The sequence below is a fragment of the Mesoplodon bidens genome, assembly GCF_964165515.1.
Source record: "Mesoplodon bidens genome assembly, chromosome: 11".
Lineage (NCBI taxonomy): Eukaryota > Metazoa > Chordata > Mammalia > Artiodactyla > Ziphiidae > Mesoplodon > Mesoplodon bidens.
In genome coordinates, this window is record NC_138167.1 from 11,688,715 (window position 1) to 11,715,681 (window position 26,967).

General features: G+C 35.7%; 1 protein-coding gene across 5 annotated transcripts in view; it reads right to left on the reverse strand.

The window, feature by feature from the left end:
- EPS8 (EGFR pathway substrate 8, signaling adaptor) overlaps positions 1–26,967 on the reverse strand; it is a 189,797-nt gene that overhangs the window by 48,478 nt on the left and 114,352 nt on the right. For 4 of the 5 annotated variants that reach the window (XM_081247970.1, XM_081247971.1, XM_081247973.1 and 1 more), the window contains 8 exons: positions 20,407–20,480; positions 18,080–18,153; positions 10,481–10,531; positions 9,043–9,110; positions 7,877–8,038; positions 5,667–5,816; positions 2,923–3,005; positions 2,214–2,350 (listed from right to left, as the gene is read on the reverse strand). In XM_081247970.1, the coding sequence (XP_081104096.1) occupies positions 2,214–2,350; positions 2,923–3,005; positions 5,667–5,816; positions 7,877–8,038; positions 9,043–9,110; positions 10,481–10,531; positions 18,080–18,153; positions 20,407–20,465 (784 nt within the window). In that variant the 5' untranslated portion in view covers positions 20,466–20,480. The remainder of the gene's footprint in view (positions 1–2,213; positions 2,351–2,922; positions 3,006–5,666; positions 5,817–7,876; positions 8,039–9,042; positions 9,111–10,480; positions 10,532–18,079; positions 18,154–20,406; positions 20,481–26,967) is intronic. The other variant, XM_081247974.1, reaches the window with a different exon arrangement.

Sequence of the window (26,967 nt, forward strand, 5' to 3'; positions counted from 1 at the left end):
CAGAAAAACTGTATCATCACTAATGGAAATACAGCTCATGATGGATCGTCATGACTCATGATGAATCATCATGACTCATGATGTTCAATACAGAGAACTGCAAAAAATATTGAAAACTGCTATGCCTCCTCTATGCCTAACTTTACTCTTACATGGAATACTTGCCCAAAAAAAGGGAAGAAATTGCTCAGTCTTATGAAACTTAATCAGTGAAATTTCAACATAAGAAATCTTGCCAGTTAGCTGCTGTTTTACACATGGTTAGCCGCTGTCTTGGTTTTAGTGCACTCCACAGAGCAGTAAGTTGAAGCTGAACTACAGCTATTAGAAACTCCAATAGGTCTCAAAATATCATTTGGAGGACACAGGGAGAGAGATGCAGTATTTCTCGAATTTTTCATCATCTGCGGCACTACTAGCATCCCACTGCCACTATTCTACAGAGGTCTATTCTGGAGTCAGGGGTAGAGCTACATTAAGGGTCCAAAGAAGGAGTTGTCCAGCCTGAGTCAGCTGGAGCCTTCAGAGGGACCAGAGGGATACTCCTCTTGGAGGACTTTCCAACTGCACACTGGCCTGGAGCCTGACAGAACCTCACGTGGTAAGTGGTGTGTTCTGTTTGACCTAGTAGTAAATCAGAAGTTCTGAAAACTTTATCTAACTGTAATTTAAATAGATGAGACTGCACAGAGTATTTCAGACAAAATCGAATGAGGGCTCAGAAACTCCTGGGAATAAATTGTTGTTGTTGTAAATTATATTAGGTTTTACAGATGTTTTTACAGGTTTATTCAGAATGTCTGAAAACTTAAGATGTCTTATCCTTCCTCAACTTCAAGAAAAACCATTTTGACTTCTCTCAAAATAAAACCTACATCCCCTCTACAAAACAGTAACAATAGCAAAACTATTGTAAGGACACAAGAAGTAGAAAACACTGTAAACTCCCGTTTAGTTTTTAAACATAAAACTGTAAACACAAAGTGGATTGATAGAAATGTATATAATTCCTAAAGACAGAAACTGCTATAAAATTACAGTAAATAATAATTCTGTTACTTTATTTTTGAAAAGCAGATGCTTCAAATATTTCTTTCTTTCATCTGTTAGCTGGGTTTATATGTAAAGTGAAAATAACGTTAAGAACAGGGGAATCTAAATAAAATGGAAAGAAATTGAAAAACAAAATGAACTCAATTTGGCAAAAATGAATGTCTACTATACTGTTCCAGGTACTATTACAGACATTATTTGCTTTCAGACTCACAGCAACATAGGAATTATTATCCCCATTCTGCAAGTAAGGCATAACTTCACAAGGTCTCACAGGTAGATCCCTGTGTTGCTCCAGAGCCCAAATTTTGACTCACCAGACTCAAAGTACAGTCCAGTATCACTCATTTTGGTAATCAAGTTCTGTAGGTTAACTACACTGTTAGATTCTCATGAATAAGCCTTTATTAGATAAAGGATAAGAGATTTAAGAAGTTGCATTGAACGAGGAGGCAAAAGAATGAGGCTATGGTCTCCATCAAATTCAGACTCACTGGATCACAATTTATTCACCCTTAAAATGAAGAGATTGGACCAAACATATTTTAAGGTATTTTCCAGTTATAAAAATTTCAGACTTAGTAAAACATTCTGTCATATAAAAGGTTACACTATGTTCTTTGCCATGATTATTTGTTTTTAAAGAAGAATGTCATGGTAAAATGATGGTACAGACATAGGGTCCATTGGGCAAGTTTACCCGATGGTGAATGCATTTTAGCCCTTTTCCGTCACCCTACCCCTGCCCTGACATCCTGTCCTTGTCACCACAAACAGTTTGTCCAAAAGAGGACAGTGGTAAGATAATAATAATGGAAAGAACTTGAAGTATTATCTTAAAAAAATATTGATCATCTCCTGTTTGGTATATATAATATTACCATTCTTTTAATTGTTAGTTGAGTCAAACTTTCTCTCTTTGACTGCTTTAGAAAGAAAAGAGTCTACTCCTAACCCCATATTTATTAAAAGACTGGTCTGAACTCTCAGAGACAATAATCTTACAGTGCCCAAGGCTTAACTTTCCTTTACGAAAGATTTATTTTTACAAAACTAATCTCAAGTTTCAGCTCAGAAATCAGCATCAGATTTTGAAAACAAGAACTAGGTCACAACTCAAAGTAAATGATAAATAAGTACCAATTCCTGGAAATACTCACAGTCCCCTTGGTCAGCTGCCAATGCGGACCAGGCTGCCACCCGACTTCTAACATCCACCTGGGTCACAGTCCCAGGTGGCACAGGGGCGGGAGCTCTGGGTGGAGGCGGTATACCAGGGTCTGCTTTGGAAATCATCCTAAAAACAGATGAAAACAAACTGAATGTTTACCACCTCTATTTCTACAATACATCAGTTCTCTCAATTTTATGGTATTAGTTCTTCAACCTCAAGAAGAACTATGTCAAGGGGTAGAAAAACAAGGATTTCCTAACCATGCCATGTTATGTATATTTATAAACGTATATGAAATATAAAAATATAGGACATTTTCAAATCAGCTGAAAACCAGGTTTAACATTTTTTCTGGGTCTCCAATGATTTGCAAAGGCTGTTAACCAACTAGAGACCTAACATCTATTTATAGTCCCTTTGGCTACCTTGCCTTAAAATGCCACACATTGGTTCATGGGTCTCTGTGACAACACAAGTAGAAGGAGCCATATCAGAGAAAGACCAGAATCACGGAGAGAAAAGGCACACACACATACACCGACAAACTTGTGAGAGCAAATGAGTTGAGATTACAGACTGTAATCTGCAAAATATAATATACCTTCACTGAAAATACATTTTTTTTAATTTTTAGAGGAAAAAAAAGACTTAAACACACACCAATTCTAGCCCTTAATTTCTTTTAACGTTTTTACCTCAGGACATCAGGCCGCCTCTTCTGTTTCCCTCCTTTACTGTCGCTGATTGCACTTTCAATATCTTCACTAATTAGGTTCGCCTGCAATGAAAGACAAGTTACCTGGGGGCTTATGGATTATTTTTTGTCTTGATATGTAGGTTAAAACAGAAAAAGGGATTATGTTCCCTGTCTGAAACAAAAAAAGTCTTGATGCAAAGAAGCCCTTTTTTTTTTTTTTAATCTGCTTTCGAAACATAACTCTTCCAGTTTTTTAAGTGAAATCTGTAATGACAGGATTGGAAAACTGAAGGACTTTTTAAAGATTATTTAATCCAGATTCCTTTAGTTTTTTTTTTTTAAAGCTATACTTGAATAAAGGCAAAGAGAAAAAGGATTTGCATATGCTGAAAGTATAAACACATGCTGAAAATGTAATGGGTTAATACCTCTGCGTGGGAAGAAGTGAAGGAATCCTAAGTACCAGCATGCGGAGCAGCATCCCTCCTCTCCCCCATCCTCCCCATCCACTGGGCCCCTGTTAACCGGTGGAAACCACTCAGTTGCAGCAGTGCTACTCCCAGTTTAAGACGAACCCACATCGTCACGGGGTGGACCCCAACACTAGGTTGTCACCTTTGTGATAACCCCTTTATTTTGTCATTGCACGTTAATAAAAATTAACTTTCTCTAAATGGTTTGACTTTTCCAATCCTTTTCCAACAATAACCCTTGAACATTTAATTTGGTTTTCTTGGGAACCAATAAGAGATTAGCAGCTAAGAAATTTATTTTGTTTGGTTCTGAAGTTTATTTAGCCAGTGATTATTACTGTATATTAGGTTCTTCCTGGGATGTATTTATCTTCTATTTTGTGTCTGCTTGTTCTCTGTAATTACGTATGTTTTTCTCAAATACATATATGCATACATACATACATATATATTATACTCTTTTACCATAAGCCAAGGTAATCATAAAATTTTAGAACTGAAAGATACTTAAAGATCATATAATCTGTTCTTCTTGTTTTATAATTAATAAAACTGAGGAATACTTATATGATGACTTGGCCTAGGTCACACGGCTATTAAATGAGAGTGTTAATGCATCCTAGTCCAGCTTCACTTCCATAAGAACATCCTAGTTTCAGGAAGACATTACAAACATCATTTCAAAGGCTTTCTATTATGTGGGAAAATAAAACTGAAGATGCCTAGGCATCCTGAATTTCCTATGGGCAGGGTGTGGGGTTGGCCATCATATTTCTAAGAAAAAATTTACTACAGAGGTGAGCAGGAGTATTGTGTAAAGTGCCCTGATAAAGAAACTTTAAAACACAAAACTGATGTTGCAAGATGGCTCATGTAAAAGAAACCACATATTTCATTGCATTTATATTTTTAATGGGGCAAGGAAAAAAATCCATCTCATATGTGCACCAATGGGTAAATACATATAGCTGTGTAGTGGTCCTTGACTTTTAATGAGGACAAAACAGCATTCAGTAAATCTGTTTTGGACCCATCAGTATCCTCATGCCCTGTCAAATAAAGCAAACCTTTTATCCTCAAAACTGAAAGCCAGAAACTTCACTCAGCCCAATAACTCTTAGTTTCCAGGGAGGAATTTTAGAGCACTGAAGCAAACACCAGATTTAAAATGTCTTTTAGCATAGTTCTCTGTTTTTAAAATGTTTGAATTAAATTTTACTATATTTTCAGAGCAAAATATTCATCTTAATCCTTACTGAGTTAATAAATCTAACCTTGCAAAATTCTTAATACACTTTATGACTTTCAAAAGGCACTATATAAAAGTTTGATGAACATTACGTATACAAATTATCTACTGCCACAATTCTTTTCAAGTAAGATTTTTAGAAAGTCATTTATGACATAAATTGAAATAAAAAGAAAATTATAAAATACACAATTCATAGTCAATCTTAATTTACCTATCATATTTTAATGTCAAAGAATTACAGAAAAGATCAAGTGACACTTCATGTTAATCTCCCGGCATTTCTTTATAAGATAAAAACTGCCTGTATATGTGATAATATGCAGTCACAGTGATAAAACACTGCTTTGGCGAAGCACCAATCAACTCAACCAAAAATGATTTCCCTTTTAGAGAAATCAACTCATGAAATAAAGATTCAAGTTTGAAGATAAATTCTAATGTCCAATAAAGCATCACAAATTATAATCATTTGAAAATTACAGTGTACTTTGAAATACAAATCTTCAGCGTATGGCATATTATTACTGGTAACTATGCTCAACTATTTTCACATTTTCACTAGGGGATTACATATCTTGAGCAATTATTCAAGTCACATAATTAAACAGTGAACCTTAAATCGATATCATGGAAAATGTCCAAGTGTTTCATTACAATAATCCATGCTATGTGATTAGTGCAGAATAAAATAGGATGGCATGATTATTTATTGTCCATGAAGAATGATTTTTGAAGAATCAATCTTTAATTATAAGTCCAAGTCCCTGAGTGAAGAATTTAATTCACACCTTTGTTTTAATAAACAGAATGCATCTGATTTCTTTTTTTTAATACTATTCTATCTCCTCTTTACTTACTTAGCCTGGAAACCCTAGTGAAGATACCGAGGTATTTGTTTTCCTTACAAAATCCTAAGAAACTAAAAATCTAGTACCTACTAGCCATGTGATTGAAGTAGATGATCAAAAGCTGCTGCAACATGTGCTTAAAGGGAAAGAAAATTCACCATTCTTTTACCTTAATCTCATCACACTGGAAAAGATGAAGATCGGGCTTGTTCTGAGTTGACTCTTTGCACACGAGGGCAAGAACTGAATCATAGTTACAGGAGTGCATCACAGCTTGGCAGTGCTGGATTGTGTTCAAAGGAAAATTCTCCAGTTCATTCTACAAAGTAAAAATATAACTTGCCTTATTTTTCATTAGCTATATAAAATCTATCCCACAAAGAGCTCTAGGCATCGTACCAATAATTTTTAAAGTATGCAAATCACATTGACAATGGATGTTAGTAAACACGGTAAATTTGGAGGATGATTAGGTACAAGTAGGCAGCAAAGATACAAGCCTGGTGAAAGAGCAACAAAAATGGAAATATTTAACAAAGGAATGTAGTTGTGTTCTTAATAAACAGATGAAATACTGAAATTAGCATTACTGATTTCCTAAGATTGGGCTAGAGATGATGCCTTTAAGAGCAGAATAGGTAAACTGAGGCCTCTTTCCAAAATTATTCACCATATTACCTGGTATTCTTTTCCCTGTGGCTATGTAGTTTTGGGTTTTTTGTTTGTTTGTTTTGTTTGTTTTACTTGAACACTGTACAGTCATACTCTTAGTTTCTACCTTCAGTGATCAAAAATGTTAGGCTGAGAATAACACATCATTTGTACACTTTTTATTTCAGTGAATCTCTCAGATGAAAAAACTCACTATGTAAGCTTTTCCAGCCAAAAATGTCAAACAGCATGGTCAGAAGAATCTTACTAAAAAATACATTCTTCAAAATGATTAGATATTTGGTCTTGTGAAAGTGAATATTATTTAATGAGATATATTTAAGGTGCTTATCCTAACACTAGTGGCCTTACACAAATAGCGAGTGGTGTCATGATGGAATTGACGGGAGAAATTGTAGGGTTTTTTTAAGTAAACAAAATACAGTATCCCTGATAACTAGAACATAAAAAATAACAATAAATTTTATTACAGACAGCACATAGACATCACACCATAAATTTATTCTAAGTCCTGACTCCCTGGGACCCAGAAAAGGTGAAACAAAAAATGCAGGTTCCATTAAATTAGAATGAAATTTCTGAGCCATACTAGAGAGATAACTTTTCTTTCTTTGCAAAAGTAAATTAAATAATATCCCTCCTCTACAATTACTTGAAACTGTGAGGATTAGAGAAGCTCTCGGTTGTTATTCTCTCACAGAATTCAATGAATGAGATGAAAGAAAGGGCAAATTTTACCCCGACTCCTATCAGACAACAAAGAGTTGTTGTCTTTATCTTAGCAACTCAAATGCCTATTAGATGATGGAACTCAGAAAGGGCTTTTTAAAGAGCTCCAGCATCTTACCTGAGTAGCTGTGTAAAAGAAAGGTGCCCAGTGTTGGCCTGGTGGAAGTTAATGTACATACACACAAACCTTTTTATCCCAATTCACTCACTGGGGTTCAAACCATATCACTGGGATATGGTTTGGCCTAGCATGTAATTAGTAAGTATCATAAAGAATAGTGCCCTACAGGGGCCTTATTTTATTTTATTTATTTTATTTTTTTAGTATCAGCGCAATTGTTTCTTTTTTAAAAATTTATTTATTTTTATTTATTTACTTTTGGCTGAATTGGGTCCTCATTACTGCACATGGGCTTTCTCTAGTTGCAGCGAGCGGGGGCTACTTTTCGTTGCAGTGTGTGGGCTTCTCATTGCGATGGGCTCTATTGCTGCGGAGCATGGGCTCTAGACACACGGGCTTCAGTAGTTGTGGCACGCAGGCTCAGTAGTTGTGGCACATGGGCTCTAGAGCACAGGCTCAGTAGTTGTGGCGCATGGGGCTTAGTTGCTCTGCAGCCTGCGGGATCTTCCCGGGCCAGGGATCGAACCCGTGTCCCCTGCATTGGCAGGTGGATTCTTAACCACTGTGCCACCAGGGAAGTCCCCAGGGGCCTTATTTTAGCACTATGCATTTTTTCCTCACTTCCTCCATCTCATCATACATGGTTAAAAAACATTGTATCCCTCTATGTCTAGTTTAAAAACATGATTTCACATGCATAAAGTACATAAAGTATGACATTTTTTCTTCAAAATAACTGACAAGAATATTTTACGTTGCTAAATTTTTACCCATTTTCAAACAGCCTGACCTAATTGTAAACATAAGTATTTGTGGACTTTCTTGAAAATAAAATAGTATAAATATTTCCAACTTGCCTTTGATTCTAAATCAATCAGGCTCACAGCTCTCTCGTCCACTTGAAGAATCATATCTTGAGTCCACACTTTGCCCTTGGCATCAAGCAATTTCAGCTTCCTTATTCCATCGTCAACAGTTATCATAGCATCTTTCCGATCCAGAACAAAGGTAGTCAAGTGCTTATGATTGGCAAAAAGAAAAAAACATAATACACACAATCTCTTAGTAAACATTTTCAAAAAAAATAGCAAAGTTAAACTAACTGAAGTCAGCTAGTAGAGAGGGGAGAGACAAATACAAAGTACTCGAGACCTTCATGGTTACCTTATTGGGATAATAAGGTCAAACAGGTTTTTGTTGAATAGAGGAAATGATGCCTTGAATCATAAAATATCTAAATCTGTTTAATACTGAGCCTTGTGGAGCTACATAAACATGACAAAAACAAACTCTAAACAGACTAAATAACATTATCTTTATTTAATCCATTTTATTCCATTTTGGTTATTTAAATGCTGAACAATAGAAGGCAATCTACAAGGCAGCTTGAAAACTACAGACGTTGGTAACCGACAGCAGCAACAGCAATTCTAGTCTGTGACAACTGTCAAACTTTTCACTCTACTGAAACAAAACTGTTTAAATGTAATTAAGCATGCTTGAGGAGGTAGAAACTTGAAAATAAGGGCAATTTAAAAATTACTTCCTACTTAAATATTTTCCATTATAATAAGCAAATGTCCACCCAAGTAGATTCCAATTAAGAGCAAATATCTTAAAAGACAGCAATAGAGGAAAAACTAAAAAAAGAAAACCATTGCTTAAAAAGAACTAGTAATGACTTTAGACAAAACTAAAAGTAAAAACTAAACCATCCACTGAAACTGTCAAGGCTTATTTCAAGAAGATTCCATAATACAAAATAGAAGTCTTGGTCCTGTTTTTAACCAAAATAAGGCTGACAATGATAAATGAGTAGTTATCATTTTAATGTATTCTCTATGAAAACAGGTTAACAAGATACTTTTATATTTAACATCTGCTTTATAAAAATTTGAAAGAAAAAAGGTCAACAAAATTTATAACATCATAGAAATGAAATAAAACATAACTCTGATTTTACTACCAATTTTTATGTCCCTCAAGCTTCATTCTAAAGTTAGCAAACATCAAAGCATCTTACTTCAACATGGTATTGGGATATATCTGACACGCTGCTGACACTATCCCGTGCATAATTCTTCCTTTGTTCTGGAAAAGAAGTTTAAAAAGCCATTATTTACCCATGAATAGGCTGATGTTCATACATCAGTGTCTCGTGGCCATCTCTAAAACTAGTCTATCTCATATATAAGTACAGTAGTACAGTAGTATAAGTCACTACTGTGTGGTGTATCTGAAAATACTCATCATTCACATTAAATGAAAAAGTCATGAGAAAGCTTACATTATATGCAAGAACAATTTGACCCAACATAAGAGTTCAGAATCCCAAAGGTTAACAAGATTATTAATGTTGTAAGAAAAAGTTATTTTGTGTAAAGATTTTATTAATCAGGGACCTCTTCTTTGGCAAAAAGATAAAAACTGGCTTGTAAATTTCATCTTTTAATGCACTGAGAACAAAATGGAACTGCAAATACTGTCACAGATGCTGTATTATATGAGTTAGACTACGTTATTAAAATAATAAACACTGCAAGGAACATGTTTCACCACATCCACACCATGGAGAGTGTTAGAGGAGAGTCAATCATACTCACTGCCATTAAACTCTAACAATTTTCACACATCTACAGGACACACAAATGTGACACTCAGAATTGTAGATATAAGCTGTTAGAAAAAATAAGAAAGTTAGGTAGAAAGTTTCTGCACCAACTATGCAAAAAGCAAAAAGCAACCTTTGTTTTTCTTTTGTAAAATGCTGCAAAACCAAAATAAAATATGTGAAGGCAATATTTTGTATTTGCTGCTTTCTAATCAAGCAACTTGATTATTTGTAAATTTGCGGTTGCCCTATTTTTTCTAAAGCAGCATGTTATGGTGAAAAAGAACTCTAAGTGGGAACCAGAAGAGTTTTGATTCTCACTTTGGCTCTGTCATTAAGTAGGAGATTGAATTTGGCAAAACTCTGGATCTCAGCACCCTTATTGTAAAATACAAGGGTTAAATAAGATCAAACTTCAAGACTCCTACAGTACTAAAATTCTCTATCTGTCTCTCTGTCTCTATCTCTTTCTCTCTCTGTCTCTCACACACACCTTAGCTTTCCTAATAACCATTTTTTCCCCCAAATATAAACCTGTTTCTTTCAGGTAGTATAGAGACTTTTAGATTTTCCTAAAACAACAGAAGCTGAAAAGTTCTGCTGAACATAAAAGCAGAGCAAGTACAAAAATATAAAGCACATATACAGACTAAGAATGTTAACACATAGAATTTTTTTAAACTTTGATAAAAGTAATGTCTTTTCATTTACATTTATCTCAATGCTTACATGAAAATATAAATATGCCTTATATCACTATGATATTATTCCAATATATTCTATTTTTGCTTTTGCAGCATTAAAGTTACTTAATAAAAACAGACACACTACAAAATTCAGTATCTGCTACCTTTCTTTTTCTGTTTGGATGATGATCTGAAGAAGTATGATCCATCTGGTCCTACCAAAACAATGTGACCAAAAAGAAACATCTGGTTTCACCTAAATTTTTCTATTCTGTTATGACGAAACATAAACCTTAATTTACATATTTTTAAAAGTGAACCATAATTTTTCTGATTATTAGCTGAGGATTAATCAATGTAAGATATTAACAAATGGATAATTTTTCTTGGGAAAACCATTATAACTTTTAAAATACAGTGTATAACTCAGGGACATATCTGAGAAAAGCACTTTTAGAAATAATCAATATTTCAGAATCACTGATTCATCGTATTCTAACAAAATTCTCCACGGCCAACTCAGAACCTGAGGGTAGTTCTGTTTCCTCTGGTCTGATCTAAGGACACTAAAAGAAATGGCAGTGCTTGCCATGGTCTCCAATTTTGATATGGCAACCCCAGGATGTTCAAATGCTTTTCTGAGTCTTTTAGATAAGTGATTGGCAAACACAGTTGAAGGTCAAAAGTATTATGTTTTGTAATTAAATATTCTCATTATGAAATAGTAAGACTTTGTTCCCCCAAATTTCCTAACACATAGTTTCTCAATCCCACAGAAACGTGCTTTACAAAAATAGAAAAACACTATTTGATAGTATTCATAAACAGCATTATGTTAACTGATTACTCTGATTGCCTAAAAGATATGGTGCCATTTCTAATTTTCCAAATCAAGGATCCATTTTAGGAATTCCTAAGCTCTTTCTCTCTCATGTTACACAATAAATAAGATGTATGTGTTACAAGAAATTACCTTTAAAAATCCTAAAAGTGTATAAATGCCATAAAATGGATTTATAAATAAACTAGTAGTTTCAGTGATTTAAGTCAATGAATAAATAAAAGTTACTATTAACATTTTAATAGGAAATTTTGAAAGAAGGCTCCTAAAAGGCAATTATAGTACATTTATTTTTTATGAAAATCATATGTATTCTCAAGTACAGCTGTAAATAGGAATTATTATGCTCCTAAGCCTGAAAAATCTCACCCAAAGCCTTAAAACTGTGTGAAAAACCTAAATAAAGTCTCCATGATACTCAAAATAAAGTCTCTCCTGACGTTCACCACTTTCTCTAACAATGGTTCTCAACCTTGGCTGCACATTAGAATGAACTTTAAAAAAAAATACTGCACTCCCCACGCCCCCCACACCCAGCAGGATTCTAATGTTATTGGCCCAGGATGCAATCTGGGCCCTGGGATTTGGAAAAGCTCTCCAGGCAATTCTAACATGCAGCCAAGGTTGGAAGCTACTGTCCCAAAATCTGTGCAAGTGGCAACTCATCTACCATATCTTATCTACTTAAGTTGAAATTTTTTTCTTTCCAAATTAAGAGCATAAATCACGGCCAAATAGTCTCTCTCTCTGAATCAATTAGAGCCAGGAACAAATTTTACTTGGTTACAGTACCACTGATTGTGTTTCACTGTTTTTCCCAATAGCTTTTATCCCATGGACCACAATATACAAACCCCAAAAGATGGAAGAATTCAGTCACCAAAGACGAAAATCCTTTACACATCATTTTAGCATTCTTGAGTTGATACGCTGCTGCGAAAACTGATATTCTACTTCCGGATCAGGAACTTAAACTTAGGTTTCAATGAACTTTGGATGATTATGATATATCACGGTAGGTTCATCAGTTGTACCAGATGTACCACTCTGAGGGGGGGCTGGTGACAGCGGAGGAGGCTAGGCTGTGTAGGCATATGGGAAATCTCTGTACCTTCTCCTCAGTTTTGCTGTGAACCTAAAACTGACCCCAACAAAGTCTTAATTTTAAAAAATTAGGTTTCATCTAACTCTTCAATGAGTACAATGACAACTATAACAATATGCAGGTCTCGGCATTTAAACTTAATTCTCGTTTGCCTATATTGCTGTTTATGCATAAGAAAGCAAGATGTGAAACAGCTAACATTCAGAAAATTGTTATTTTCTCTTTCTCTGAAAACAAAGTGCTCTTTGAAAGTAAGGATTTGATAGTTAAAAAGAAAAAAATGTAACATAAAAGCAGCTGCCGAGTAGTCCTCTCCCTAAATAAAACAATGGGCTACAGTTCATATTACTTTACACTTATAAAACTTTCAACCACAGTAAAGGAGAATTCCTTTCTCACTATTTTAGTGTATAATCTCCATAGAAGAGAGGTGGCTTAGTGGGAATCAGTAAGAAGCACTGAGTAAAAATTATAAGCTCTCGTTATCTAGGCAACTATAATCACAGATTGACAAATCAGTATCTGAACAAGATAACTTTTTAAAATCAAGGTCATTTTTACAAAACTACATTATTTAAGAATTAATTGTATTGGCCAGTCCAACAAGTCATTAAAATAGCTTATCCCCGAGGAGAAAAGAAGCTTTAAAACTTTCAGCTAAGGTGGAAAAATTGCCAAACTGTCTTTTTGAGTCACATGCACTGACATACTCTATGAAGCAGAATTTTGACTCTACCATCGCCCAACCTCCTGAGAGTATATAATCAAGGGCCTTTTACTTCTTAAGAATTTCAAAAAGTTTTTTCTTAGAATATTTATTTTTTCCAAGTAAATCACACCTTGTAAGTAATGAGTATGGAGATAAGAGAAGTGGGTTTTAACCCTTCAGTGCCACCTGAATGTATAAGAGTTGGCCTGAGCTTCAGTTAGGACAAGTAAACAGAGAGCCTAGTTCCGAACCAAGATCAGGAGACAGAAAGAAAAAGAAAGATAAATCCAAAAAGAAAAATACGTGGGGTAGATATCTATTAAGAAAAGTGGTATATTCAGGAATACTGCTCTGAAAAAGTTGAGTCAAGCACTATGTAAAAATACAGGAAAGTTTACAGTCAAGTCAATTACACAGAATGAACTGTATAGTTTATAGATTACTTATGCTCACTTCTTACCAGTACCTCCCTGAGAAGAACAAAGAAAAGCAGGAAAAAAACAAATATATTTTCCTACTTGCTAGCATCACAAAAACGTTCAAACTTAAGGTAAAATGAAACTCGAGAGAGTGCCTGTCTGTCATGTTTATCTTTCACTACCTGGCCTCCCAACAATACTATAAATGTTGGTCATGACAATAAAGTATTACTAAATGATAATTCTGTGAAACTTACATTTTTCTGGAGACAGGATGACTTTAAACAGCTGATTATTTATGGTAAATGGTCATATTCCAAATCCAGCAATATCTAATTTAAAGGAAAATTATTTTTCTAGGAAGTTCAGCTGCTCAGCACACAGCAAAGAATCCACACTTAAATAAAATAAGCCCTCTGAGTGGCAGACAGAGATGTCACAATGTTTAATACTAAAATTTGCACATTTTAATGCATAAGTGGGAGGACTCTCAATTCCCCACTCAGAACCTATGTATACTACTCACAAGATTTCCTATTAGTTTCTCAGCCCACACATATCAGAAGCAATGTTAGAAGCAGGCATGTTACCAACAGGGAAAAGTTCATATGGGGTTATTAAAGCTGCTTGGGACCCAGACACATAGAAAAAAACAGCCTCAAATACTCCAAAGGGAAAAGATTCTGAATGATCTGGTGTAAAGGTAAGGAATGCAGCCTCTGAGCACATGGCAGTACATAAGCTCGTGTGCACACCACTGACCCTCTGAGTCATGGACAAGAGATTACAGGAGCCACGCCCCAACAGAAGGGAATGTTTTAGTACTTTTTACAAGCATTTCCCTTAAAAGCAATTTTAAAGCTTAAAGACACTGACAAGCAGGTTAGCCGGAAAAAAATGCATAACATTTTCAATTCCCTGATTAACAGCAGCCAGATGAAATGTCACTGTCATGAGGTAAGAAAAGAAAGAAACTGTAGAAGAGAGAAATTAATACGTATTTCCTATTTATGTGGTCAGGGACTTTAGTGACGCAGAGCCTCTGACATGCTGGCTTTGACATTTCTTGTACAATAATAAAGAAAGGACAGTATAAGGTTATTAAAACTGCAGCACATTTTAACCATTTTCCTTGAATAAATTAACACATATCTAAAGGAAGCTAACTGATTGTCATAATTGTGTAGTTTGCATTTACAGGATTTATAAAAAAAAATTTCTAGGGATATCTGGAATGTAAGCTTAAAAACATATGATGAAGATTACCCCTTGATCCTGTCAAAGTATCACTGTGATTAGATGTAAAACATCATTTGGAGGTAACAGTAAACTATTAAATTTGAGAGCCTTGATGAATCTGAGGGCCCAGAACAAAAAGTGACTCTCCTATGCCCTTCCTCACTGCCATGATAGGCTCATTACTTCTATTTTTTCATATAAACTTACCACAATATTATTATCATTTCTATTTTGTAGTTGAGGAAACTGGGACCAATAGGTTAAACCATTTGCTCAAAATGGCAGCCCTTTGGTAGAAAGTGCCATGATTCAGCCACAGATCGTTTGGCCTCCCAAACCCATGCCTCTCTGAGAGTCATCCTGAAGCAATCTGGATGGCACATTATGGTGTCAGACTGAAAAGTGTTCTCATAAAAAGACCAAGTTGCATGAAACTCCTGATACAGTAACTAGCCTGTGGTCGGTGTATAAAAAACAGTGGTCATTACCGTGAAACCCATGTTGCAGTGCACTAAGTAATACCTTCATATCCCAGAGAGGTCCATGTACCAGCCATGAAAACAAATGAATTCTTGAAGGATTTATTCAACTGGTTTAATCATTGTGAAAGGAGAAATCTTCAAGAAAATGCATACACTGTGACACAGTAAATGACATTACAAATCTCTCCTTTAGCAACTTTCTAGTTACAAAAAGAAGTTAAAACTACACAGATTGGGAGGCTAAACACTCCCAATGTTAACTAAATATAGTTAAAACTTCAAATAGAATTTGTTCATGGCAAAGGTTTTTTCAAAACCTGGACATGTTTCTCCACTGTCATTCATGCATCTGACCATTCATTCCATAGGCATTTATTGGGAGCCTGTCGGAGAGAAGGCATACTGTGTGTGTGTGTTTGTGGACAGCGAGCCGGGAGAGAGAGGTGAGTATCAGCTACAAGGAGGAATGAAACATTACCTGCAACTTCAAGGGACTTAAAACCCTCTGACTTGTAAGCCTAATACACTGCTGAGTGTTCTTTCGTCTGTATAAACGTCTCTTGCATTTGCCCCTTTCCATCCCTCTATTTATGTCCTCTGTTTTACCAATATGCTGTTCACTGGCCTCACACTACACAAGATTAACTGTTATATTTTCTTACCATCGAGATTTTTAAAGTTTTGTGACTTTGACAAATTACCTCACCTTAAAAAGGAGCCTCGGCTTGCTTTATACATAAAAGGGGAGAAATAAAAATTTACTGCTTAAAAGCTAAAGATTCAATCACTGGAGCTATGATTTTATGAAATTGCTCCCAACACAAAATAAACATTAACATTTGCAGGTGAGTACTACTTTTTATTCCTTATTCCTTTCTCAGCTTTCTGAAAACAGACTTTTGGATCTATGGTATTTGTGAGATGATTAATACTCTTTCTCCTTAACAAAAATCTTCGGGCTATTATTTAGATATCTGACTTACCTACATTATATTTAGGTCTCTGATTCACCTACTTCCATCCATGCTCACCAAATCCATGCTCAACTGCTACCAGAGTGATACAAGACAGATATGACCTATGATTCCCCCAGTTAAAACACCTCAGTGGCCATTCCCTGAAAACAATGTCAAAATGCCTTAGTGTGATTTTTCCCAAAGTCGTCCGTGTTTATTTTTCCCATCTTATTTCCCGGTGCACCACCTTGAACCCTCCAGTTAACACTTAACTGTTTGCAACTCATTGATGCATTATATTCATTCTACAGGTATTTACTGAGCATAAGTTATACATTAGCCACTGTGCTAAGCTTAGGGAATCCTGAAGTAAACAAGGCAAATGTGGCCCACCCTCAGAGAGCTTATAGTCTAGTTTAAAAGGGTTCATACAGCTCTTTACAGCACCCTCCAGCCCCACAAATGCCTGGAGAATTTCAAAGCTGAATTCCTCTATGAAATCCCTCCTGCCTACCTGCCCTGCTCACATAGAAGAGCTGACCTTGCCCACATCCTCCATCTGCACCTCATACACATTGCCATCCAAGCTTATCCAGCACTTTATTATAACAATACATGCACGAGTCTACCTCACCAAGACAGTGCACAAGCAATGACCATCTCCTATTCATCTTTGAAATGAATCAAAGGACATGGAAACAGAGACTGTGAAGATCATGGCCAAGCACACAGAAACACGTAATAACTTTCTGTCTAGAAATGAAAGACTAAAGGAATTGATTATCTTTGCAAAAACAAAAAAAGTTTTTCCCTTTTCAGTTTCTTCAAGTCATTCTGTAGAGTGCAAGTCCCTTAAGGTCAAGGACCATATGTTACCAGCCCTGTGCTGGGCACATACTAATCACAAAATAAGTATTTGTTGAATATATTCTCTAGATATACAGTCCATAATGACTAGGCCATGGTAAGAATATCAAACTCAAGAGAACTGAAACCAACCAATCCAATTGATAAGGCCATAAGAAAATGTATCTATTACGGTATAAAACTCATTTTATGAGTGTATAATTTGAGTCCTAAAGTCTAGTCACTGGATATATAGGCAGAGAAAGAATCACAAAACTTTAGAATGAGTCATTCTTACCACAACCAAGATACTGTAGCTCTAGGTGATGTAAAAAGAAAAGAATTTCAAATTTCGAAAATGCTATTGGTTCCTATAGTAGATAATAACAATAATAGCAAATATATACAGTGTTTTTTGCTTGCCAGACACTATTCAAAGCATTTTACATGTACTAACTCATTAAATTCTCCTGTCAACCCTACAAAATATTTCCATTATACACACAAGCAAAATGAGGGACAGACAGGTAAAATAATTTGCTCAGCGAATAACTGGATTTGCACCCAGGGCGTCTGGCTCCTGTGTCTTTGCTCTTAACCACAATACTAGTCTCATTCTTTATGGTTGCATAATAATAAAAGGACATGCAGACCCTGTGAAAGCAAATGCCTTCCTGAACATATGTGGTATATTTCAGGGGTCCTTAACTTCCTTGTAGTATTGACTTCTATTTTATATTTGAAGCTTAAAAAAAAAACAGTATTTATAAGTGAGACAACAGAGGGAGGACAATGGAAATTAGAGAAGGATCTGAAAGAAATTATATAAGGGCTGTTGGTCATACTGTAATACTACTTAAACAAACATATCAGACATAATTAGATGGGAAAATCCACCTAAGGTACTGGTACCGTGCAAAAAGACTCCTTAGAAAGTACTGAATACATTTCATCTGTAGTTCTAAATTGTATGACAGCCAGCAGAGATTAACGGCTTTGGTAGCTTCTGTAAAAATTATTTTTAAAATAATCCTTGTCTATCAATCACTACTTCATTCCCAATAATATAAACAAGGCATGGGTTCAAGCTACGGCTTTGAACAAGTCATTCATAAAAAGTAAGCAGTTAGAAATAGAATTATACCCCATTAAATACACAAACATACCATAGAGAGCCTTTGCACTTGTTCTTGAACTGTGTTCTCTGTCCATGGAAAAGGTAGGTGATGATCCGTAGCCACTGCAAAAAAAAAAAAAAAAGAAAAGCTCATCGTGCTGAGTTAAAGTCCAAAGTAAGCAATAAAATGTCAAAACTACAAATAAAAATTCCAGTGAACCACAATCACCATGTGTTTTTAAAGAACATATAGAGTTTATACAACCGGCTCTGTAAAAAAGAGCCAGATACTGATCCAGTCAAGAAATAGGCTATTGGATCCTGATCCACCGTGGATGGAGGCTGGTACAAATGGCAACCTCCTCTCAAGCATCAAGTCAGAACTGCAGCCAAGGAGATTCAATAAGGTTGAAGCTGCCTTAGAAGAATTTAAGTTTGCCATACTAAATTGAGTTGTGAGCAGTGATCCAATCATAAAAAGTTCTCAATCACTTAAACTGTAATGAAATAGACACTACCTTCACAAATACTTAAAATGCAGTTAATGAAAATAACACATTATCGTTAAATTTGACCAGCTTTACCAGGTACTTCTAGCTTACTGTTGCTGTTATGTGAAGTAAACATATTATTTGAATTTTTAAAATTTATTCAGTAAACATTTATTAAGCCCTAAAATCTAGAAGAATGAGGGGTAAGGCGGGGCAGGGGGAGGGTACTGTTAATAAAACAAGTAAAAAAAAAGTTTTAAAAAAGATAAATAAATAAATAAAAATAAAATAAAACAAGTAAAATGGTTACAACAGAATGTGACATCTGGGTCAAACTAATAGATATAATATCAAATAAGGACTAAATTTTTTATAAGGATGCCCAAGAAGGCTTCACTGGCATTTAAACAGAATCTAAAAAATGGAAAGCAGCTCTAGAGGCAGGTGGAGAATTAAGTGAGGAAAAAGCATGTAGATCTGGTTCAAGAACTAGCATGATGCCCGCGGGGAAAAGCATCTAGTGGGATGTGCTTGGAAGAGATGAATGACTCGAGAAGTAGGGAAGGCAAATAGAGGGCTTAAGGCTTAAACTTCTATTCTCTAGATGGAGTAAATATCTTTATACAGGGAAGTAACATGATCCAAACAACTTTTTAAGAAAGATAATCCAGGAATTAATGGCAAGGTAACCAGATGGAAAGGTGCTGCAAAAATTCAGGTAGGAGATAAAGGCCACAAATAAAGTTAGAAGAGAAAGAATAGCTTGGGATAGAATCAAGAGTTCCTTAATAGAAGAAATAATAATAAACTCATGATTAAATGGATATTTGTTATAAGAAAAAGGAAAAAAATTGAGGGTGTGGCAAAACTTTCTGGCTTGAATAAATTGATGGACAAGATGAAGATAGTACTTGACATACTCCCCTGGTGTATCTTACTGACCAACACCAAGGGATTTGCAATCATCTTTGTAAAGAGGAAGGTGAAGCAATGTGAACAACCTGGTTCTGAAAAATGTGAATAACGTGGTTGTGAAAAATAATGCACTCTATACCATGATGGCCAATATAAAATAACAACAATATTAACCACAATATATAAGGCAATGGCCACTTAAGTCAGGGCGGTGATTTCAAATTATATCTAAAGTCATAGGGACTTGTCTCTTTTTATTTTACACAATGGTAAATATCTTGAGAGACTGGACTAGATGACATTTAACTTTCCTCAAATGCAAATACTTTACAAATAACAAAAAAAGAATGCTCCAGGGGGCTTCCCTGGTGGCACAGTGGTTGAGAATCTGCCTGCCAATGCAGGGGAGATGGGTTCGAGCCCTGCTCTGGGAAGATCCCACATGCCGCGGAGCAACTGGGCCCGGTGAGCCACAATTACTGAGCCTGCACGTCTGGAGCCTGTGCTCCGCAACAAGAGAGGCTGCGATAGTGAGGCCCGCGCACCGCGATGAAGAGTGGCCCCCACTCGCTGCAACTAGAGAAAGCCCTTGCACAGAAACGAAGACCCAACAAGCCATAAATAAGATAAATAAATAAATAAATAAATAAAAGAATGCTCCAGAGAAAGTGAAAGCTATGAAGTAGAGTATGTATGCAACTATGGAAAGCAATAATACATAAAACACCAGAACAAAATGTCTTCTATTAGATCACTATCATTGGGGTTGATATTACTTAATCATCTTTTTCTTATGAGACACAGTAAACTTTTAACAATAACATATCTTAGTGTTAGAAAGAAATTATATATTGAGGAATGAACTACATAAAGAAATGAAAGAGATCTTTTCATTGAAAATACAAAACAGTTAAAACCACCAAATCAAATTTAAAAAACCAAGAAATTAAATATAAAATTTCCAACTTACTTCATTTGAGTTGGATACATTCCAAAACCACTGGGATGATTAGAAATATGACCATTCATTGTGACTTTAATGTTCTGAAAAAAGAAAGGTACATGGATTGAAGGCATTAAAAAGGTTGAGACATCTCAGTTTTAAAGTTTTTCATTCAACAAAATATGTGTCACTTCCAGGATGATGCTAGAAGTATAAAGATCTCCACCCTCAAAGAGCTCAGGCTCCAGAAGTACAGATGAACATATAAAGAAAGATCAAATTGGCACTTAACATTAATATACTAAAATTGTAAGCAAATATAAGAAAGACAAATTTTAAATATAGTTCTGAACCCTCTAACTACAAAAACATAATTCTATATTCCACTCAAACTCATCATTGTCAGTTTTATGAAATGTTACTTTGTTTAATGTTTCATTATGAAAGTAATATAAGCTCATAAAATTAAAAAACTTGAAAAATATGGAAAAGCACAAAATACAAAAAAAGTACAGAGGGGAAAAATATCACCCAGAGCCCTATCATTTAAAGATAACCATTAGAGGCTCCTTAAAGAACTAAAAATAGAACTATCATATGACCCAGCAATCCCACTACTGGGAGTATACCCTGAGAAAACCATAATTCAAAAAGAGTCATGTACCACAATGTTCATTGCAGCTTTATTTACAATAGCCAGGACACGGAAGCTACCTAAGTGTCCATCGACAGATGAATGGATAAAGAAGGTGTGGCACATATATACAATATAATATTACTCAGCCATAAAAATAAATGAAATTGAGTTATTTGTAATGAGGTGGATGGACCTAGAGTCTGTCATATAGAGTGAAGTCAGAAAGAGAAAAACAAATACCGTATGCTAACACATATATACGCAATCTAAAAAAAAAAAAAAAAAGGTTCTGAAGAACCTAGGGGCAGGACAGGAATAAAGACGCCGACGTAGAGAATGGACTTGAGGACATGGGGAGGGGGAAGGGTAAGCTGGGACAAAGTGAGAGAGTGGCATGGACATATATACACTACCAAATGTAAAATAGATAGCTAGTGGGAAGCAGCCACAGAGCACAGGGAGATCAGCTTGGTGCTTTGTGACCACCTAGAGGGGTGGTATAGGGAGGGTGGGAGGGAGACGCAAGAGGGAGGAGATATGGGGATATATGTAAATGTATAGCTGATTTACTATGTTATAAAGCAGAAACTAACAAACCATTGTAAAGCAATTATACTCCAATAAAGACATTAAAATAAATAAATAAATAAAAATAACCATTTAACAGTCCTGTCAATTTCCTCCAGTCTTTTTTCCTGTATCTAGTTTTCCTTCCTTCCTCCCTTCCTTCCTTCCTCCCTCCCTCCCTTCCATTTTCTTATTTCCTTCTTTCAAAGCACATTTGACATCCTATATATACACTTGGATACACCTTTTTTTTCAAGACGGTATTCATTTACACAATCCTTTTACTTTTCACAAGAAAACAACTTTTTAAATTAACACCAGAAATTTATCTTCAGAAACCATATTTAATCTGTTTCGCAAATTAAACAAATCTGAATAAACTTAGGAAACTAATAACACTGAATTGTTATGATAACAGAAATAATAATGATGATGACAATAGTAGTTAACAATTGTGAAGGTGTCACAATAATTTCTAGGCCACATGGAAGCACAAAATTTTCTCAAGACCAATATCTCTGTAGAAAGAGTAATTCTGTGGCTTAAAGGCACAATACCATGTAATCACTTAAAATAATTAACTTGATTCCTCTTTTTTTAATAATTCTGAGAAAAATCTTTGGCTGTTTATAGGTTAGCTCATAATTTGGGGGGAAATATATGTTCAGTTCAGAATGTTGTTGGTTTAACAATTAGCTGAAGAAAAATATTTGTTACTAAATTTTTTTTGGGGGGGGTACGCGGGCCTCTCACTGTTGTGGCCTCTCTCGTTGTGGAGCACAGGCTCCAGACGCACAGGCCTAGCGGCCATGGCTCACGGGCCCAGCCACTCCACGGCACGTGGGATCTTCCCGGACCGGGGCACGAACCCGCGTCCCCTGCATTGGCAGGGGGACTCTCAACCACTGCACCACCAGGGAAGCCCTATTACTAAAATTTAATAAGCAGAAGAAACACTACAATCCTGCAGTCTGTGGAACAAAAACCACATTCACAGAAAGATAGATAAGATGAAAAGGCAGAGGGCTGTGTACCAGATGAAGGAAAAACGTAAAACCCTGGAAAAACAATTAAATGAAGCGGAGGTAGGCAACCTTCCAGAAAAGGAATTTAGAATAATGATAATGAAGATAATTCAGAACCTCAGAAAAATAATGGAGGCAAAGATCGAGAAGATGCAAGAAATGTTTAACATAGACCTAGAAGAATTAAAGAACAAACAAACAGAGATGAACAATATAATAACTAAAATGAAAACTACACTAGAAGGAATCAATAGCAGAATAACTGAGGCAGAAGAACGGATAAGTGACCCAGAAGACAGAATGGTGGAATTCACTGCTGTGGAACACAATAAAGAAAAAAGAATGAAAAGAAATGAAGACAGCCCAAGAGACCTATGGAACAACATTAAATGCAACAACATTCGCATTATAGGGGTTCCCAGAAGGAGAAGAGAGAGAGAAAGGACCAGAGAAAATATTTGAAGAGATTATAGTCGAAAACTTCCTTAACATGGGAAAGGAAATAGCCACCCAAGTCCAGGAAGCACAGTGAGTCCCATATAGGATAAACCCAGGGAGCAACACGCCGAGATACATAGTAATCAAATTGGCAAAAATAAAAGACAAAGAAAAATTATTGAAAGCAGAAAGGGAAAAATGACAAATAACATACAAGGGAACTCCCATAAGGTTACTAGCTGATCTCTCAGCAGAAAATCTACAAGCCAGAAGGCAGTGGCATGATATACTTAAAGTGATGAAAGGGAAGAACCTAGAACCAAGATTACTCTACCTGGCAAGGATCTCATTCAGATACAATGGAGAAATCAAAAGCTTTATAGACAAGCAAAAGCTAAGAGAATTCAGCACCACCAAACCAGCTCTACAACAAATGCTAAAGGAACTTCTCTAAGTGGGAAACACAGGAGAAGAAAAGGACCTACAAAAACAAAAACAAAACAATTAAGAAAATGGTTATAGGAACATACATATTGATAATTACCTTAAACGTGACTGGATGAAATGCTCCAACCGAGACACAGGCTTGCTGAATGGATACAAAAACAAGACACATATATAGGCTGTCTACAAGAGACCCACTTCAGACCTAGGAACACATACAGACTGAAAGTGAGGGGATGGAAAAAGATATTCCATGCAAATGGAAATCAAAAGAAAGCTGGAGTAGCAATCCTAATATCAGAAAAAAATGGACTTTAAAATAAAGACTGTTACAAGAGACAAGGAAGGACACTAAATAACGATAAAGGGATCAATCCAAGAAGAAGATATAACAATTATAAATATATATGCATCCAACATAGGAGCACCTCAATACATAAGGCAATGCTAACAGCTATAAAACAGGAAATCGACAGTAACACAATAATAGTGGGGGACTTTAAACCTCACTTACACCAATGGACAGATAATCCAAAATGAAAATAAATAAGGAAACACAAGCTTTATATAACACAATAGACCAGATGGATTTAATTGATATTTATAGGACATTCCATCCAAAAACAGCAGATTACACTTTCTTCTCAAGTGCGCACGGAACATTCTCCAGGTTAGATCACATCTTGGGTCACAAATCAAGCCTCAGTAAATTTAAAAAAATTGAAATCATATCAAGCATCTTTTCCGACCACAACGCTATGAGATTAGAAATGTGTTACAGGGAAAAAAACACAAACACATGGAGACTAAACCATACGTTACTAAATAACCAAGAGATCACTGAAGAAATAAGAGAGGAAATCAAAAAATACCTAGAGACAAATGACAATGAAAACACGATGATCCAAAACCTATGCAATGCAGCAAAAGCAGTTCTAAGAGGGAAGTTTATAGCTATACAAGCCTACCACAAGAAATAAGAAAAATCTCAAATAAACAATCTAACCTTACACCTAAAGGAACTAGAGAAAGAAGAACAAACAAAAGCCAAAGTTACCAGAAGGAAAGAAGTCATAAAGATCAGAGCAGAAATAAATGAAATAGCAACAAGGAAAACTATAGCAAAGATCAATAAGACTAAAAGCTGGGGGCTTCCCTTGTGGCGCAGTGGTTGAGAGTCCGCCTGCCAATGCAGGGGACACCAGTTCGTGCCCTAGTCTGGGAAGATCCCACATGCCACAGAGAGGCTGGGACCGTGAGCCATAGCCACTGAGCCTGCACGTCCGGAGGTTGTGCTCCGCAATGGGAGACGCCACAACAGTGAGAGGCCCGCGTACCGCAAAAAAAAAAAAAAAAATTAAAAGCTGGTTCTTTGAGAAGATAAACAAAATTGATAAACCATTAGCCAGACTCATCAAGAAAAAGAGAGAGAGGACTCAAATCAATAAAATTAGAAATGAAAAAGGAGAAGTTACAACAGACACCACAAAAATACAAAGTGTCCTAAGAGACTACTACAAGCAACTCTATGCCAATAAAATGGACAACCTGGAAGAAATGGACAAATTCTTAGAAAGGTGTAACCTTCCAAGACTGAACCAGGAAGAAATAGAAAATATGAACAGACCAATCACAAGTAATGAAATTGAAACTGTGATTAAAAATCTTCCAACAAACAGAACTCCAGGACCAGATGGCTTCACAGGTGAATTCTAACAAACATTTAGAGAAAAGCTAACACTCATCCTTCTCAAACTCTTCCAAAAAAGTGTAGAGGAAAGAACACTCCTAAACTCATTCTATGAGGCCACCATCACCCTGATACCAAAACCAGACAAAGATACTACAAAAAAAGAAAATTACAGACCAATATCACGGATGAATATAGATGCAAAAATCCTCAACAAAATGCTAGCAAACAGAAAGCAACAACACATTAAAAGGATCATACACCATGATCAAGTGGGATTTATCCCAGAGATGCAAGGATTCTTAAATATACGCAAATCAATCAATGTGATACACCATATTAACAAATTGAAGAATAAAAACCATATGATCATATCAATAGATGCAGAAAAAACTTTTGACAAAATTCAACACCCATTTATGATAAAAACTCTCCAGAAAGTGGGCATACAGGGAACCTATCTCAACATAGTAAAGGCCATATACGACAAACCCACAGAAAACATCATTCTCAATGGTGAAAAACTGAAAGCATTTCCTCTAAGATCAGGAACAAGACAAGTATGTCCACTCTCACGACTATTATTCAACATAGTTTTTGGAAGTCCTAGCCACAGCAATCAGAGAAGAAAAGAAATAAAAGGAATACAAATTGGAAAAAAAGAAGTAAAACTGTCACTGTTTGCAGATGATGATACTATACATAGAGAATCCTAAAAATGCCACCAGAAAACTACTCGAGCTAATCAATGAATTAGGTAAAGTAGCTAGATACAAAACTAATGCACAGAAATCTCTTGCATTCCTATATACTAATGATGAAAAATCTGAAAGAGAAATTAAGGAAACACTCCCATTTAACATTCCAATGAAAAGAATAAAATACCTAGGAATAAACCTACCTAGGGAGACAAAAGACCTGTATGCAGAAAACTGTAAGACACTGGTGAAAGAAATTAAAGATAATACCAACAGACGGAGAGATATACCATGTTCTTGGATTGGAAGAATCAATATTGTGAAAATGACTATACTACACAAAGCAATCTACCGATTCAATGCAATCCCTATCAAATTACCAATGGCATTTTTTATGGAACTAGAACAAAAAATCTTAAAATTTTTATGGAGACACAAAAGACCCCGAATAGCCAAAGCAATCTTGAGGGGAAAAAAATGGAGTGGGAGGAATCAGACTCCCTGACTTCAGACTACTCTACACAGCTACAGTACTAAAGACAATATGGTACTGGCACAAAAACAGAAACATAGATCAATGGAACAAGATAGAAAGCCCAGAGATAACCCCAGGCATCTATGATCAACTAATCTATGACAAAGGAGGCCAGGACATACAATGGAGAAAAGACAATCTCTTCAATAAGTGGTACTGGAAAAACTGGACAGCTACATGTAAAAGAATGAAATTAGAATACTCCCTAACACCATACACAAAAATAAACTCAAAATGGATTTGAGAGCTAAATGTTAGACCGGACAGTATAAAACTCTTAGAGGAAAATATAGGAAGAACACTCTTTGACATTAATCACAGCAAGATCTTTTTTGATCCACCTCCTAGAGTAATGGAAATAAAAACAAAAATTAACAAATGGGACCTAATGAAACTTCAAAGCTTTTGCACAGCAAAGGAAATCAAAAACAAGACGAAAAGACAACCCTGAGAATGAGAGAAAATATTTGCAAATGAATCAACGGACAAAGAATTAATCTCCAAAATATATAAACAGTTGATGCAGCTCAATATTAAAAAAAAAACCCAATCCA